Below are 17035 nucleotides of genomic sequence, written 5' to 3' on the forward strand. Positions count from 1 at the left end.
GATTTGCCATGGACATGAACATGACGTAGTTTTTGAGCTATAGATCCCATATCCAACTTGGTGCTTGATTACCTGACCATTTTAACAACTCGGGAAAAAATAAAATAAAACAAATAAAAAAAATCCTGAGCATGTATGTCGCCTTATCAAAAGCGAGCTTCTTCAGCCCCTTGGAAATTACACCTGGAGTGAAAAAAACATCAAGCATGAGCCCAAGTTCCCATCGATTTGGTATGTGCTCTGGCTCTGAATGAACTTATATTTGCTAAGCATATTTTGACATTGCCCACACCAAGTGCCTCACCAATATTTTCTTGGCTGTGTTCATAATCTGACTATAATTCAGTTTAATTAAATAAATAATACATAAATTATAGTGATACATAAAATACTCCTGGACGTTTTTCGTCAAGCTTAGGTCCTCCTGCATATACAAATCACAACTGGGAAAATAATAACGCAGCCCTGTTTGGCATACAAAGGCTATTCTCTCTCAAACAGATCCCTTGAGAAGCACGTGTAAGTAAATAAAATGCCCAAAACAGATTAACAATTTAATTTCCAAGTCAAAGCTTACTGAGCTCTTAGGGGATTGAGCACGATAATTTAGGCCTTCATATAAATGATCAAAGTTCCTTCTGAAATCCAAGCAGGCCCGAACATACAAAGAGCCTCTCCCCTAATGCATGCAAAAAAATTTGGTCCTAGACCATGGTTGATTGTGTCAGTTGTACGAAATGGGTATGTCCAAACAAAATGTCCAGACAAGAATATCACAATTTGAACAGACCTTTCTTTCAGAGCTTTGCCCTGTTGCTGTGCACTAGTACAACCCCTGCCACACACAAAGGAAATCTGCCCTGCTGCTTTCTGCTCGAAAAATGAATTTCATTTTACAGGTGGTCCTGAGAGTTAGTAGAGAAACTAGCCGGACAACAAAAGCATGATGGCTTGCAGGGGAACTCCACCAAGAACAGAAGATCCATGGACAAATGACAGGCAAATGGGGAGGCGGATGTCCAACAAACCATAAAAGAACAATAAATCACAAAATTAGCTTCCCTCATTATCCACACTCCTAGTGTTTATTGCATCTTTACCCCTCTCATGTGAGAACTCCCCTGGAATATTTGAATAATTATCAACATCCTCACTGAAGTACCCTTCCTGTCCATATCCCCAAGGCCTTTCCAACGGCATACCAGTAGAGGGATTCCCTGTCTGTTCAAATGACTCATTGTGGCAGACTCCATAAGGTTCTCGATCAACCTCTGTATCCATAAACTCTTCACGATCCACAACACGAGAATTGGAATAACCCCAAGGCCTATCTGAATGTTGCCTATGAGAGGCATCCTCCCAATCACCATGGGGACGTGAGAAGGACCCCTGCCTTGGAAAGCTCTGCCGGTTATTCCTTCGGTAATAGCTGAAGTCCCTCTTAAATCCATAGTTCCTGTGCTTGTGTCCATGAAATTTTGACCACCTGGGAGAATTCCATTTATATGTTTTCCATGAACCAGAACTACACTGCTGATTAGGCATATTGCCTCTCCCTAGGTGTTCATTTCCCATGTGCTGCCGACCACCAACACGTTTCAAAGTTTGAGCTGGCGGAGGAGGGGGTAGAGCAAGAGGGGGAGGCGGCGATAAACCTGGGACTGGTGGCTCAGGCTCTATCTCATAGCCTAATGCTCCACCTGGCTCTGCTGTCATAGCAACACCTTCATCCGATCCATTAAACTCAGATGACCAACACACTGGGCCAGATTCATTCAGAAAGCTTAAATCCCTTCTTCTTGCATCTCCTGAGAGATGAGGGCCCCAGGCATGAGGAGCCATAAGGGCTTGCAACTGCCAGGGATGAAATGCTGAACCAAACAGCCCATGCATCTGTTGAAAAAACTGAGAGGGGGCAATACCAAATGTTATGTTGGGCTCTTCACCAGCTTGATCAGGTGGATCAACCTCGCTTTCAGGCACCTTAAGATCTTGTAGTTCCAGCAGTACTCTTGAGCTGGAGGGCATGGCATGCCCATCATCAGTATGGTTCATTTGATGAGCGGAAGCAAACATTTGGGGAAAGTAAGAAGAGTCTGACCCAGAGGTACAAGCCCCATGAAACTGTGCCACTGGTATGCCAACACAAACAGAACCCTGTTGTGAGATGAACCCCAAAGATGATCCTGCCATGAACTGCTCTACAGGAATTCCACTCACCACACCAGATAGATGTGTTCCTGTGTGTGCAGCAAGAGCATGATGCTGGGGATCAATGGCAGGAAAAGAAGGCGGGCCAGGATGCATTGTACCAAGCTCATCAGATAAGGCACTTTCAGTTTGCCGAAGAGTGTGATCTGAGGCACCGCTCTGTTGACTGCTACCAAGTAGAAGATTGCTTGCATTGAAGGGCCAAAAGCTTTGTGGCAGGCCACCTGCCAAGGTTGTATCCAGCACCTCTTGTGATGGTTGATCCCACCTGCTAGGCCTTTTGCGTTTCCTTGTAACCTCATCATGTGGAGCTGCAATAGAATTCTTGAAGGAAATATCACCTGAGCCATTCACACATGATCAGGAAAATAAAAACTAAAAAAAAAAAAAACCCTCACCCTACTGCTTCCCAAAAAAGTCCACTGAAAAGTAAGTACCATCAGCTCCAGGATCGTCATGCTGAATCTGCCTGGAGAAAAGCCGCCGACTTGGATGCTCTGAAGAGAGCCCTTGTGCACCTCTGAATGGCTTACGAGGAGAACTCCGATTCAGCCAATTCTCTCGGAATCGGCGTGCGATTTGCTGAACCTAGAAGTACAATTAAACTATCAACAGGCATCCGAGGCAGCCTCAGTGTGCATGGCTTTTGAAGATGCATTTCCCAGAAAAGATAGAGAAGTTCGAAGTACCTCAGTATCAGCATGTCGACAAAGCTGAAAGATCGTATCTCTTACACTGTCCAAAAGACACAAGAAAAAGGGCCCCAAAAAAAAAAAACAGCTGCTTAGAACATTGAAAATCAGAGTTAATCCAAGCTCCAACCCCAACATCATGGCGATTGTCAGCTTCATATTCAGCGGTTCCCTCAGAATTGATATGATATGTAGAATTACTAACCTTTCCGCTCCGTAACAAAGAGGCTCAGAATTTATCTGCTCAGCTGTCAGGATACGCTTAACTGCTAGAAATTCCAGCACCTGGATTTAACAGCAATACAAGCAGAGAGAGGAATGAGTCCACAACCAAGCCTAGATCAATACTTGTGCAGAGGTATCTCTCAACCAAGACTAGGGCAGTCAGTGCATGCTAGCCTGAAGATGTCTTTCTATGTTCTTGAGAGAGACTAGCATAATTGCCTTGGTTCAACCATTTCTTTTGATCAAACATGGCAGGATCTAGGTGCCGGTCAAACCTTGCTAATGAATGCGTTGCAACCACCAAACATCATATTTAACTGCTGCCTTCACAACCATGGAGAGGGACTGAAAGGGTTGGCTGAAGAATGATTTAAGTTCAAAATAGGCTACACATAATCATAGTTGTTTCTCGTACCGGTACAAACCCATTCGTACCGTACGGTACGAGGCCCCCCTCCCCCTACCAACCTTGAGAAAAAATTCCAAATGTTAAAAAAAATTATAGAAATTCTGCTTAACAAAGATCCTAAATGCTTGCAATAGTTCGCAACTTTCGTGTCCACTCAGTATTCTATATGGGGTTGCTGAGAGACCTAAAAAATTTGGCAAGGTAGACTGGTAGTGTACACTTGATTGGTAGGATGAGAGAATCTTGCTACATCACTTGGAGATCCCTGGTATAGGTAGGCTAGACAGTCAGATCCTCAAGTTATGTAGAGGGAGAAGATTTGGACATGGCCATTTTGATCTAGAGAGGAGTCCCTAAACCTATCACCCTAGATGCATTGCTTGTATTTGTGCAAGGACGGTCCCTTAGTCATAAACGCTACACTGGGAGACCTTTGGTATTGCATTACCCATGCAGGTTCTTTTTTGGAGACAATTGGGAGATCCAACTAGGAGAGACACATCTCCATGTTCTAGTTTCTCAAGCAGTATAGACTCCTCCCGAGTCCCCCCCCCCCCCCCCAAACTTCCCTCACATTCAAGCTTGAAGCTCCATAGTTTGTAAGTGTTAAAAAAAAACCGTATTTTATCATACGGTATCCGAAAATTTCATATCATACTTAAGGTATCGTATTTTCGTACCGTGACAACTATGCACGTAATTTGTCCTCCAAATAAATGCCAAACTTGCGGAGCAACGCCTCTGATCAACCACATACCTGGGGCCCAATCCCTAGGCTGGAGGCCACGGAATGTGACGATACGACTTTCATTGCCCATACCAATGTTATTTTGCTATTGAGGCTAACCCGACCCACAAGAAGGAATACTTATGCCACCATGTATGTTGATATCTTTTGGACCTCTTGTTGTCACAAATCCCTAATTTCCTAGGCTTATAACCTTGTGCATGTACATGGCCATGGACAAGACAAAACTCGAAAGCCCCAAAATTTGGGCTTTGGGCGTAGGAAACCACCTTATGACTCAAGGGGCCAACTCAGGGGACACATGGCACTGCTTCCCAAACCAAATCACCCCATGCGGCCACAACTTAATATTCTCTCTCCTCTCTCTAGAAAAAAAAACTGATTTTGAATTTTTGCTTATAGCTTATGAAGGAGAAAAACCTATTTGTTGAAAAACCCTAGAGCTATAGCTTGCTCTCCTCTACAGGCTACTACAATCGATTATCTTCATCCTACTCTTAATGGGGAGCAATTTTTATAGCTCTAGAACTGCGAGAAGAACTGTTTTACAACCCATTACTAGCTATTTTCAGCTATTGTTCGACTTCTATTTGATTGTGTCCCCCACATAGAGGAACACGACCATGTGCTGCGTACCAAGAATTAGGGTTTGCAAACCCTAATTTCAAACCTACAAATTCTGCAACAGCTCTTAAATCTTGAGGATTCACTGCTGAAATATCGATAAGAATCAAAACTTTCACCTTGCCATTCAATTTCATGTGTTTCAAGTACACGATGAAGGAAAAACAATGATTCTACTCTCAATTGTGAGAGGTCTTTGGGCAAATGAAATGTATGTTGATATGCTCAAGTAACAAGTGCAAGAGGCAATTGACAAGAATGTTCGCAGTCATGAAGCTTCACTTGAGCCTTTGCCAGGGGCAAGGCAGTGAATAAATTTAAAACTAGTTGAGTGTCTCAGTTTGATGGATTCACGTGTGATCACATAGGGATGGGATCTCAAGGTGCAATCAGGAGTATTTGCACTTAAACACTGTAATTAACCATTGAAATTAGCATTAGCATCGAAACATCATTTCACAAGTATATATCAAAAGATTTGGCGTCTTTCCATCATGAACATTTGCATAACATTAGGGCCAGAAGATGGGATAGTCCCCCCCTCTTCTTAAATTGACATTTTCATTACCATTAAGGAGTGAAATACATCAAGCATCATCAGTGGGCAGCCCAAGGCCCAGCCTTGTGAAACTACTACTTCTTTCCACAATGCAAGTGAAGAAAGTAGCAAAAAATATCTTCCAAATGATTGGTACCCGTTAGCCCTTCATCACGGTGAGATCTTCCGGTTCGCTACACTTGTCCTCAAGCAGTTTGGTTCATCTCTTGGTCTCAATTAATTGATCCTTGCCCAAAGCATTAGATTGTTGGCCTTGATTCACTTGATCCTTGCAAATTTGCTAGCCAACTAACTAGGCTCGTGATAATCTCAGCCCCTTAACAACATTCATCATTCTTGATGACAACTCAAGACCAAGATGTTGATACCTAGGTTCAACTTTCTAAGCTTCACCTAACACTAAAAACCCATGCTACTTCCATGTCTCCAGAGTTTAACTTGAGCTTCTTTCCTTCCCCCTTGCATTCAACAGTTAGAGAAAGCGACATATGCATCCCATAGTACGCAATCTGCACCTTGGTAATTTGGCCCTAATAACATACTTGAATTGAATGACTTATTGAAGTCTACTCATAAACAACATGCTCACCCTGTAGCAGTGCATAATAGACTTTTTCTAAGTCCACACTATTGCTAATTGCATAAGTACATACTATCTATAGGCATCTTGCCATTGCTAATGTCCATCCAAGACATATCTATGTCACCCCTTCTCCTTAACAGGAATGAAGTGTGAGTTTGACCATTTATAAAGAATTGTCTACAACCTTTCAGCTCTAACCTTGCTACTTACCTCTCTTCTAGCATCGAAGTCACATACCACTTAAGTGTTGCTTATTACAACCATAGCACTAATCCACCAAAGTGATGAAGTAAGATCTATCTTGGCCTAGCAATACTACTGCTATTAAGAACAAGCTTGTGACCTCTCTAGGTCCTTGCCACCACCTAGACATTTATCGGTGCTTCGGGCTTATGGGACTAGCCTAGGGGACCCTCGTGTTTGCATCTAGGACCTCATGTCCGCACCTAGACCCGCTCAGATTGGGCTAGGACCTCATCTCCGCACCTAGACACAATTGGCTTGGATTTGAAGACCCCACCCTGTGTTTGCACCTACATCCAAGGAATAGCGCAAGTACAAGCTATTTAGAATGGGAGATTGTCCGATACATCTTGTGCACATGTATGCATGAAAAATGTGTTGGATGCACTGTTCTCATGCCTACTTAATTTGTGTGTGGTCATCCTACTAGGTTGGGTACGCCCGAAAAAGTGCCTGCAAGATTGTGTGCATGAAAATGTATGCTGACATAGCTTATGCGTTAATGGCAAGTGATAAGAATGTCCCCAACTTTTTATTTTATACAAGTAAGCGTTTTTGGTGCTATCTCTATCTTGCAGCTCCACAGTTCATTAAACTAAAGGGCACCTACACTTCATTAAACTATGGGCACCCACACTTAATAATAAGTTTGGGCGTTTGCACTTCATTAAAAACCCAGTGGACAATTTACAATGGAAAGATGCAGACCAAAGAGGAAACAAGGACCAATTCTCATCTCTCTCTCTCTCTCTCTCTCTCTCTCTCTCTCTCAGGTGGTGCCTAGTAGGGGCTTGGAAGTCGTCGCCTAAAGGTCCGCCACCTTGCCCCCCTCCTTGTGCAAATTCAGCCTGCAGCTTCTCCCCTGCGCAAAAGGCATACATCCCGACTCTCTCTTCCAGTGCACAAAAGGCATACAACCCAGACCCGAAGAGTCTCTCTCGGCTCGTCACTAGAGAAGGGGAAGCTCAAAAAACTGTGGCAATGGCATACACGTGGAGGGATCTGACACAATGGTACTAGCTGTACTCCTAAGTCTGCAGACCCTGTCTCTGTCAGCCAACAAAAATCCTGAGTGACCCTATCTCCTGCCTGGGTCCACATAGATGCACGGGCATGATACCTGAACTCAACCCCCCTCTCCTCAATCGAGTGAATCTCTATGCGGGCAGTCTCAATATTGTTGGGGTAAAGGCATTATGCCCACCCTTATAGTGTGTACAAGCCCATAAGTTTTATAGTACATAGTACACTTAGTACTTTTAATGTACTAAGTGCACTATAAGTACTAGTGCAAATATACATGTGTGATAGGGGAGTCACACACTCATACTTTGTGAGTTGACTTATCCCCACATGTCTCTCTCTCTCTCTCCCTTCTTCTCTGTGTGTGTCTCCCACATGAAACCCTAACTGTTTCAGTTGAGCTTCTTTAGCTCCTTCAACTGGTATCAGAGCTGCGGTTGTGTCCGTGTGTGCGCGTGTGTGCGCTTGCAGGTGTGCGTGTACAGGTCTTACTATTGTGCTCTGTGAAGCTTTAGGTTTGGATACGCTCGCGCAGCTGCAGTGGGGTCGCCGTTTGCTCCACAGGGCAGGGCCCCAGTGTTCTTTAGCTCCCTTCACATATGGGCCTCCAGCCAAGGGCTATCTGGGGTCTGCTCTTGAAGGTGCTGCAGGGAAGCTAACTCCTGTGAAGGCTCCTCTTGCTCTCGAGACGAGATGAGTCTGGCATGGGCTGCACTCTGTAAGAGAGTGGCAATGTCTCCAAGACCCAAGTCTAAATCCGCTGCAGCTGAGCCCTGTCTCAGAGAGAGAAAGAGCTTCCCAAATCTCCTTGATCTTCCTGCCTATCTTGATGTCCTCAATCAATCTCTCGGCGTCCTGTAGGTGGAGGACGCGCATGATCTGAGAGAGTGGTGCCTCCAATGATGCCAATCATGCCTTTGCGGCTGCAAGCCCATGCATCCACATAGAATCTGTCAATGCGTGAAAGGTTCGGTATGTGCATCCTCCTATTTGAACCAAGAAAGTAGAGGCTCCCGTGGATGCGACCAAACTCCAGCAGGTGCCATCGGTCCCCATCCTCTCATGGTGAGTATCAACTCCTCACAGGTGGAGTACTCAGCCCCAGAAAGTGTCTAGTCCTCCTCCATGCATGTCCTCTAGGTCCTCTAACATTTAAGTTCCCTCCCAGACAGCAAATATCTGTTTGAGGGTGTCACCAATTGGCCGACCATTTGGTCCATCTCTAGTTTTTGTGTCTCGTTCACTTGAGGCCAGGCTGGTGTCTCATGTGAAGAGGCCAGTATTTTGCTGACATGGACGGGAGTCAGACTGGTGCCACCAGTGTGTTAGCAGGAAGGTGTCGTATGGACGGGAGCCAGATTGGTGCAACCCGTGTATGACCTGGACTGTGTTCTATCCATGGGATTGTCACGCCATGGAAGAGCCAGTATTCGTGCAGTGTCTTGCCTATGGGACTGTCACTCCATAGGGAGGCTCGTGCCTGGAACTGTGTCTTACCTATGGGACTGTCACTCCATAGGAAGACCAGGATTTATGTTTTACGTCGTGCCAATTTTGTGCCCGACAGATATTTTGTACTTGTTCCATGAACGGGAGATATGTCCATGATACTATTTGCACATGCACTCATGTTCTGCATGTTTGAAACTGTTTTCGCATGACTTGTATTTTTGTGTTTGCCTACTTGACGTGTCACTTACTGAGCGGGGACGCCTGCCAGTGAGTCGTGAAGTTTGCTCTGTCTTCTGACGAGTTTTGGTGCATGTGAACAGGTGGGGTAAGTATATTGCACATGTTGGTTTAATACTTTAATTTCTAACCTTTCATTTTATAAGGTTATATGTCCACACTCACTTAAAAGTGGGCACCCACTTAGGGGCCAAGGTGGGGAGCCTCACTTATCTTGTGTGTGTGTGGGGGTGGGTGCATGGTCACCTACCCACACCACCAAAGAGCTGGCCGCCCACATGCAAACGTGGGGAGCCAGCCAACTCTAGTCGTGCAACTCCCCCTCCAAACTTTACAAAAGGGAGCCACCACTTCTATCGTAGGTATCCCGGCGTTCATCACCTTGGTTTTCCTGCATCACTTCAGGCTGCGCGTGTTCACCAGCAAGCTGCTGCTTTTCTTCTCCAACAGGCGGCTGCCTCCCCTGCACAGCGGCTGCACTTCCTCCCATACAGGTGGCTGCGCCTGTTTTCCTGCAGGCTGCTCTGCCTATTCAGCAGGCAGCTGCCACCACCTGAAGGCTACGCTTCTACTCCTATCAAACTGCAGCCAAACGCTTCCTGCCATTCAGGCTGAGCTACAGTCGGCGACTCCTCCCTGTCCAGCAGGTTGTGTTGATTCTCCAGCAGTCTACTTCTCTTCGCTAGGCGACCTTGCTGGTGGCTGTGTGCTCCATCTACAGCAGACAGGTGCACCTACTCCATCTCCTCTCCTGCAGGCGGCTGTGCCATCTCAACAAGGTGGCTGCTTCTTCTGTCCAACACGCTGCAGGTGACTGGGCGCCTCCATCTCCTCCACCATGCTGCCTTTTCTCCACTGCAGCCAGGCGACTATATATTGGTTGCTCTTCCACGCCTCTTTAGGCTCAGCCACCACCTCCTCTACATCTGGTGGCTGTGTTCCTACAGTGAGGCGTTACCTCTCCTAAGGCGGCTGCTCCATCTCCTTTTTGCAAGAGGTTGCACTTCTTTTCCATTGGCGGCTACAAGAGGACTTTACACCTCCTAGGTGGCTACACCTTCTACATAGACACATCCGGGTATTGGTCTTCCATCTACCATCCACAAGTAAGTGAATTTTCAGATTTTAAGTAAAGTACTTTGTGATAAATCTAATAAGGGAATCTCTCCACGGCAACACCCGTTCGGTGCCGGGTAGTCCAAGCTCTTGGAGAACCACGGTCCAAAGGTGCTGAGATCGGGAGAGCAGGCGTTAGTACGGGAGCGCTTGTTTGTGCGTGGTCCTGGAACACCAATGGGGCGCTCTCCGCGGAGTCCAGTGAAAGCACAGGACCGTAGAGACTGGACACCATGCAAGTGCTCGCTCTACTTCAAACATCTACTTCGAGCCTTTTGTTTGGTACTGTATTCATTTGTACATGGACATCATCTGGTTCTTTGAACCGATGGAGCATTGTATTTGTTAAATACTCCCAATAAATATATCATATATTGAGGGGAGGGTCGGCCCCAGTGCTGGTGTCCATCTATTTCATTTCATTTCATTTCAGTTTCAAGTTGTTTTTAAGTTGTCCATTTCAAGTTGTGATATTAAGTTGTGCTATTACGCGTGTGGGTGTCCAACGGAGTCTATTCCCACTTGACGGAATCGGTTTCATTGGTATCAGAGCACGGTTGTTTCCCTCTTCCTAGTGGGGAAACGAACTTGTGTATTGGACACCCCGCCTCTAGCACACTTAACACAATGGACAGCCAAGGCAACCCTTTGGAAGTGCCTAATTCGAGGGGTCCATCTACTGCCTCTCGTGGTTCTGATGCTCTGCGAGGAAGGCACAAGCCCCTTGAAAGGGTTAATGATAGTGAATCAAAGAGTCAACTGTCTCGAGGAAAGACAGTCATGCTAGAAGAAGAGCCTGATGCAATGAGGGCTGAAATGGAACATATGAGAAAGCTTTTGCAGGCACAAGAGCAAGAGTTAAAATTTTTGCATGAAGATCCCCATTGAAGCAAGGAAAGTTGATGCAATGATACTGACCTCAAAGAGGGGGACGACGGAAAGCTGAAATTCAGAAATCCTCCTCGCTTGAAGTATGGAGATCCCACATCTCAAAGGTTGAGGTCTTTTATGCAAAAGGAAGAGGTGACAGTCATCTCTCGTCATGCATCTTCTCCACAAGGCACAAAGCCTGACAGGTATATGTATGCTAGTGCTCATGGAGGGCATGAAAGTCACATGCATTCAAGACATGTATCCCATGGTAGGGGTGATAGGTCTGCAACTAGAAGAGCTTTGCCCACTGAATTGTCTCATGGAGAGACATTGCCTTATGCAGGAAAGGCACATGCATTTGACTCTCAAGTTCGTGGAGCACATGCCACCATGCCTCATGAAACTTCTATGATGACCCATGGAGCCCATGCAGATAGGGCTGCCCCGTTGGATAAAAGGAAAAGAAAAAGAGAAGACCATGAGCCTCATGCCATAAAGCTCAAGGAATTTAAAGCAGGTGACAAATCTGTTAAGGTTGATGTTTTTCATGGAGAGCATGATGCTTCCAAAGTGTTGGCAGTTGTGGCACAGTTCGACATTGCTTTTAGCGATGAGAACTTCACTGAAAAGTCTAAAGTACGCCATGCTCGCATGTTCTTAAAAGGGACCGCTGCTCATTGGTGGATCACTGAAAAGATCACCAAGGACCCCATTTGCACCTGGAAGGAATTTAAGGATAGATTCTATGCTCAGTTTTTGCCACCAAATGCGGAGCAAACTCTCACCCAAAAGTGGGACAGGCTTGAGCAAAGAGATAATGAAAGCGTGCAACAGTATGTCAACAAGTTCTGGAAAGTCTTGCTAGAAGTAACTCCTTTTATGCAAATCACGGAGGATGAAAGAAAGAGGAAGTTTCACTCTGGACTGCAACCAGCATATCGTTCGGGCATTGAATTGCACCCGAAACATACTTTGCAACAGCTCACAGCTTCTGCTCTTGCTACGGAGCAATTGGTGCTCAAAATTAAGCAGGATCAAGGCGGTTCAAAGGGGAAAGACAAGGCTGTCCCAAATCTGCAAAAGGGTGGCCAGCTACCTAAAAATAACTTCCGGGAGACCCACAAGGGTGGTAAAGCTGAAAATACCCCATCCAAAGATCAGGGCCCAAAGAAGAACAAATTCGGCTTGACCCCGGAGCAAAGAGAGCAATATGCCAAGGAGGGAAAGTGTTTTTCTTGTGGTAGCAAAGACCACAAGTTTCGACAATGCCCTGACCGCAAACCAAAGCACGAGGACAAGCAGACCAAGGCTAATGTACATGCAGTTCCCGATGTGCAGGGAAACACTGAACATGATGCAAAAGAGCGAATGGTATGCAAGGCTTGGGGACAAATCAAGGATCAACCCGTCCTATTCATGTTTGATGACTGTGCAACCGATAACTTCATCTCTATGCAAACGGCAGCTGCATTGGGTATTGAGGTAGAGAACATGGGACCTCCGATTGAAGCTGAAGCTGCATTTGTGGGAAAAGGGGTGCAGGTTACCCCGTTGATAGGGAAGTTGCGCATACATATCCAGGGCTACCTTGATAATGAACATTTCTTAGTTGCTCCACTAAATGGATGTGATGTATTGTTGGGCAAGCCATGGCATCATAGGCTTGAGCCCCGCAAAGAGTACAAGACCAATATGATTTCTTTTATGCATAAAGGCCGCATGCATTTTATTGATGCTGGGAAAAAAGGGGATTCCATCCCACTTGTATCTCACATCCAAATTATTAAAGCAATCAAAAAGAGTCTTTCTGCGTACTTGGTTTTTGTTCGTGATAGCCTTGTGCCAAATCATCAAAATGTGGATGCTATAACTAATGATAGGCTGAATTTTCTTTATGCATTCAACGACTGTTTTGCTGATACATTGTCGGTGAATTACCTCCCCAAAGGCCCGAAGATCGTTGCATCGATCTTGTGCCAGGTAGTTCTCCACCCAACAAACCCGCTTACCGAGTGAGTGCTGCACAATAAGAAGAGATCATGAAGCAGGTAAACAAGCTTTTAGAGAAAGGTTTGGTTCAGCCCCTCACCTTATTGCTCTCCTCTACTTCTTGTTCTAAAGAAGGACGGATCATTCCGCATGTGCGTGGACTATAGAGCTTTAAACAAGCTTACCATCAAGAACAGATTCCCAATTCCGCGAATTGATGATATTTTGGATAAGCTTGATGGCTCGGCTTGTTTTAGCCGACTTGATTTGAAGAGTGGTTATCACCAAATACGAGTGGTACCACAAGATGTCCATAAAACTGCATTCAGGACAGCCTTCGGATTATATGAATTTTTGGTAATGCCTTTTGGTCTCACCAATGCTCCTGCCACGTTTAATCGTATGGTGGATAGGATATTCCGACCCCATCGCAAATTCACAGGAGTATTCTTTGATGATATCTTGGTTTTCTCCAAGAATAAGCAGGAACACAGAACTCATTTGGTCACAGTGTTCGAAGAGTTGCGGAAGCATAAACTTTTCATTAATGCCAAGAAAAGTGAGTTCTTCCTTTCAGAGATTCATTATCTTGGTCATATTGTATCCAAAGATGGAGTAACAATGGATCCTGCAAAGATAGAGACCATTCAAAATTGGCCCGAATTGCAAAACGTACATCAAGTACGTAGTTTTCTGGGATTATGTTCTTACTATAGGCGTTTCATAAGGCATTTCGCCATGATAGCCACTCCTCTACATGATCTCACAAAGAAGAAAACCACTTTCAAATGGACTTCAAAAGAACAGGATGCTTTCTTGCAGCTCAAACATGCTATCATATGTGGTCCAGTTTTGATTGTTCTTGACTTGCACAAGTCATTCGTAGTTGAATGTGATGCTTGTGGTGATTGTATAGGAGCTGTCCTAAATCAAGGACATGCAGTTGCATACGAGAGCCGTTGTTTGCATGATGTTGAGCTTCATATGGATATCTATGAGAAAGAGTTCTTGGCTGTAATTCATGCCTTAAAGATATGGAAACATTATCTTCTTGGGGCTGAATTTGTAGTCAAGACAGATCATCAAAGCTTGAGATATTTTCTATCTCAAACAAAGCTTTCAGAGAAGCAGATGAGAATGGCAAACTTTCTTTCCATATTTCATTTTCAGATTGTGCATACTCCAGGAAAGAAAAATGTGGTGGCCGATGCATTATCCAGGAGGCCTTATGTAGCTGCAGTCTCAGTGGCCTCTCATGGAGACTTTTCTGCTATGCGAGATTTGTATCATTTGGATGCTGATTTTTGCCATATATGGACTAATTTGATGGCTGGTTATTCACATGCCTCTTATGCTATCAACGAGGGTTATCTTACGAAGGATAATTGCCTATGTGTGGTGAAGGATTTGCGTCCAAAGGTTATGGACGAATGTCACGCTCCACCATATGCTGGTCATAGAGGTATTATGCCTACTACACGCATGATTCAGAGATATTTCTTTTGGCTAACCATGCGTAAAGACATTGAGGCTTATGTGCATGCATGTATTACTTGCCAAAAGGTGAAATTTGACAGGCAAAAACCTCCAGGTTTGCTTCAGCCATTGCCTATTCCCTCGCAACCTTGGGAAAGTATTACTATGGATTTTATTATGGACTTGCCTAGATCCCAGCATGGGAATGATGCTATTTGGACCATTGTGGATAGGTTTAGCAAGCAAGCTCATTTCTTGCCCGTCAAGAAAACCATTAAAGCTGATCGTATGGTAAAGCTTTTTCTTGCTAATATTTTCAAGCATCATGGTATGCCTAAATCCTTTGTTGGGGATAGAGATTCCACGACTACCAGCCTCTTTTGGAGGGCTTTATTTGATAATATGGGTACTAAACTTGAGTTTTCATCATCTTATCATCCCCAAACGGATGGGCAAAGTGAAGCTGCAAATTCAGCCGTGTTGGATTTATTGAAGTGTTATGTGGCAGATCAAAAGACTGCATGGGAGAAGTATCTTCCACTTGTTGAGTTTGCCTACAACAATACAATCCATGTCTCCACCGGAAAGGCTCCGTTTGAGATTATTTATGGTAGAGTGGTATTGCCACCCATCCTTCTTACAAAGGATGAGATTTTTGCAGCTGATGAATATGTTCGTGACTTGGAAGTAGCCTTTGCTCAGGTGCGGACAGCCATTGCAAGATCTCAAGATAAGCATAAAATGGCTGCTCACAAGCATAGTAGGGAGCTGCAAGTCAAAGAAGGTGATTGGGTTTTGCTGAAATTTGAGAAAGCTAGGCTTCGGAAGAGGCCAAGACGAGAAGGATCATATCCTAAGCTTTCTCCTCGCTATTATGGACCCTTCAAGGTGATTCAGAAGATCAATGAAGTGTCATACAGGCTTGCTTTACCTAGTCACTGGAAGATTCACAATGCATTTCATGTGAGTCTATTTCGGAAATATGTGGGGCCAGATCCTGATGAGCCTGTCACAGAAGATCCGCCCGAGATTGATGAGCTTGAGGAGATCCTCCAGCCAGAACAAATTGTTTTTCACAAGGAGCGAAAGGTACCTGCAGAGAAACTTTCCAGGAGATACCTTGTGAAGTTTAAAAATTATTTGCCTATTGATGCAAAATGGGTAAATGAGGACTATTTTGTTGACTACCCATAGTTGTTGCAGGCATATCTTGAGGCTTTTCAGATGAAGACAACTCTTTAGAAGCTCGGGGGGGATGTCACCAATTGGCCGACCATTTGGTCCATCTCCAGTTTTTGTGTCTCGTTCACTTGAGGCCAAGCTGGTGTCTCATGTGAAGAGGCCAGTATTTTGCTGACATGGACGGGAGCCAGACTGCTGCCACCCGTGTTAGCTGGAAGGTGTCGTATGGACGGCAGCCAGACTGGTGCCACCTGTGTATGACCTGGACTGTGTTCTATCCATGGGATTGTCACGCCATGGAAGAGCCAGTATTCGTGCAATGTCTTGCCTATGGGACTGTCACTCCATAGGGAGGCTCGTGCCTGGAACTGTGTCTTACCTATGGGACTGTCACTCCATAGGAAGACCAGGATTTATGTTTTACGTCGTGCCATTTTTGTGCCCGACAGATATTTTGTACTTGTTCCATGAACGGGAGATATATCCATGATACTATTTGCACATGCACTCATGTTCTGCATGTTTGAAACTGTTTTCGCATGACTTGTATTTTTGTGTTTGCCTGCTTGACGTGTCACTTACTGAGCGGGGACGCCTGCCATTGAGTCGTGAAAATTGCTTTGTCTTCTGACGAGTTTTGGTGCATGTGAACATGTGGTAAGTATATTACACATGTTGGTTTAATACTTTAATCTCTAACCTTTCATTTTATAAGGTTATATGTCCATACTCACTTAAAAGTGGGCACCCACTTAGGGGCCAAGGTGGGGAGCCTCACTTATCTTGTGTGTGTGTGGGGGTGGGTGCACGGTCACCTACCCACACCACCAAAGAGCTGGAGCCACCACTTCTATCGTAGGTATCCCGGCGTTCATCACCTTGGTTCTCCTGCATCACTTCAGGCTGCGCGTGTTCACCAGCAAGCTGCTTCTTTTCTTCTCCAACAGGCGGCTGCCTCCCCTGCACAGCAGCTGCACTTCCTCCCATACAGGTGGCTGCGCCTGTTTTCCTGCAGGCTGCTCTGCCTATTCAGCAGGCGGCTGCCACCACCTGAAGGCTACGCTTCTGCTCCTATCAAACTGTAACCAGACGCTTCCTGTCCATTCAGGCTGAGCTACAGTCGGCGACTCCTCCCTGTCCAGCAGGTTGGTTGATTCTCTAGCAGTCTACTTCTCTTCGCTAGGCGACCTTGCTGGTGGCTGTGTGCTCCATCTACAGCAGACAGCTGCACCTACTCCATCTCTAGCTTGTGAACCACCTACGTACACATGTTTGTTCAGCTCGTTCATGCAACCAGCACAGAGACTCTGAACATCATCCTTATATACTGACTTGGGTATGCTTTTCACCAAGAAGGCATACATGTCTCCATTTCACACATGAAGACATGATG

General features: G+C 45.2%; 1 protein-coding gene across 1 annotated transcript in view; it reads right to left on the reverse strand.

Annotated features, from left to right (window-relative positions):
• Positions 1-506: 506 nt before the first annotated feature.
• The window catches only part of LOC147640487 (uncharacterized), an 88156-nt gene continuing 71627 nt past the window's right edge, over positions 507-17035 (reverse strand). Inside the window, exons 17-20 of the mRNA XM_086781262.1 lie at positions 3109-3188; positions 2901-2946; positions 2649-2799; positions 507-2552 (exon numbers count right to left, since the gene is read on the reverse strand). Of these exons, the coding sequence (XP_086637388.1) occupies positions 1054-2552; positions 2649-2799; positions 2901-2946; positions 3109-3188 (1776 nt within the window). The 3' untranslated portion in view covers positions 507-1053. The remainder of the gene's footprint in view (positions 2553-2648; positions 2800-2900; positions 2947-3108; positions 3189-17035) is intronic.

The sequence above is a fragment of the Cibotium barometz genome, chromosome 3 (assembly GCF_041138505.1).
Source record: "Cibotium barometz isolate CiBa-2024 chromosome 3, ASM4113850v1, whole genome shotgun sequence".
Taxonomy (NCBI): domain Eukaryota; kingdom Viridiplantae; phylum Streptophyta; class Polypodiopsida; order Cyatheales; family Cibotiaceae; genus Cibotium; species Cibotium barometz.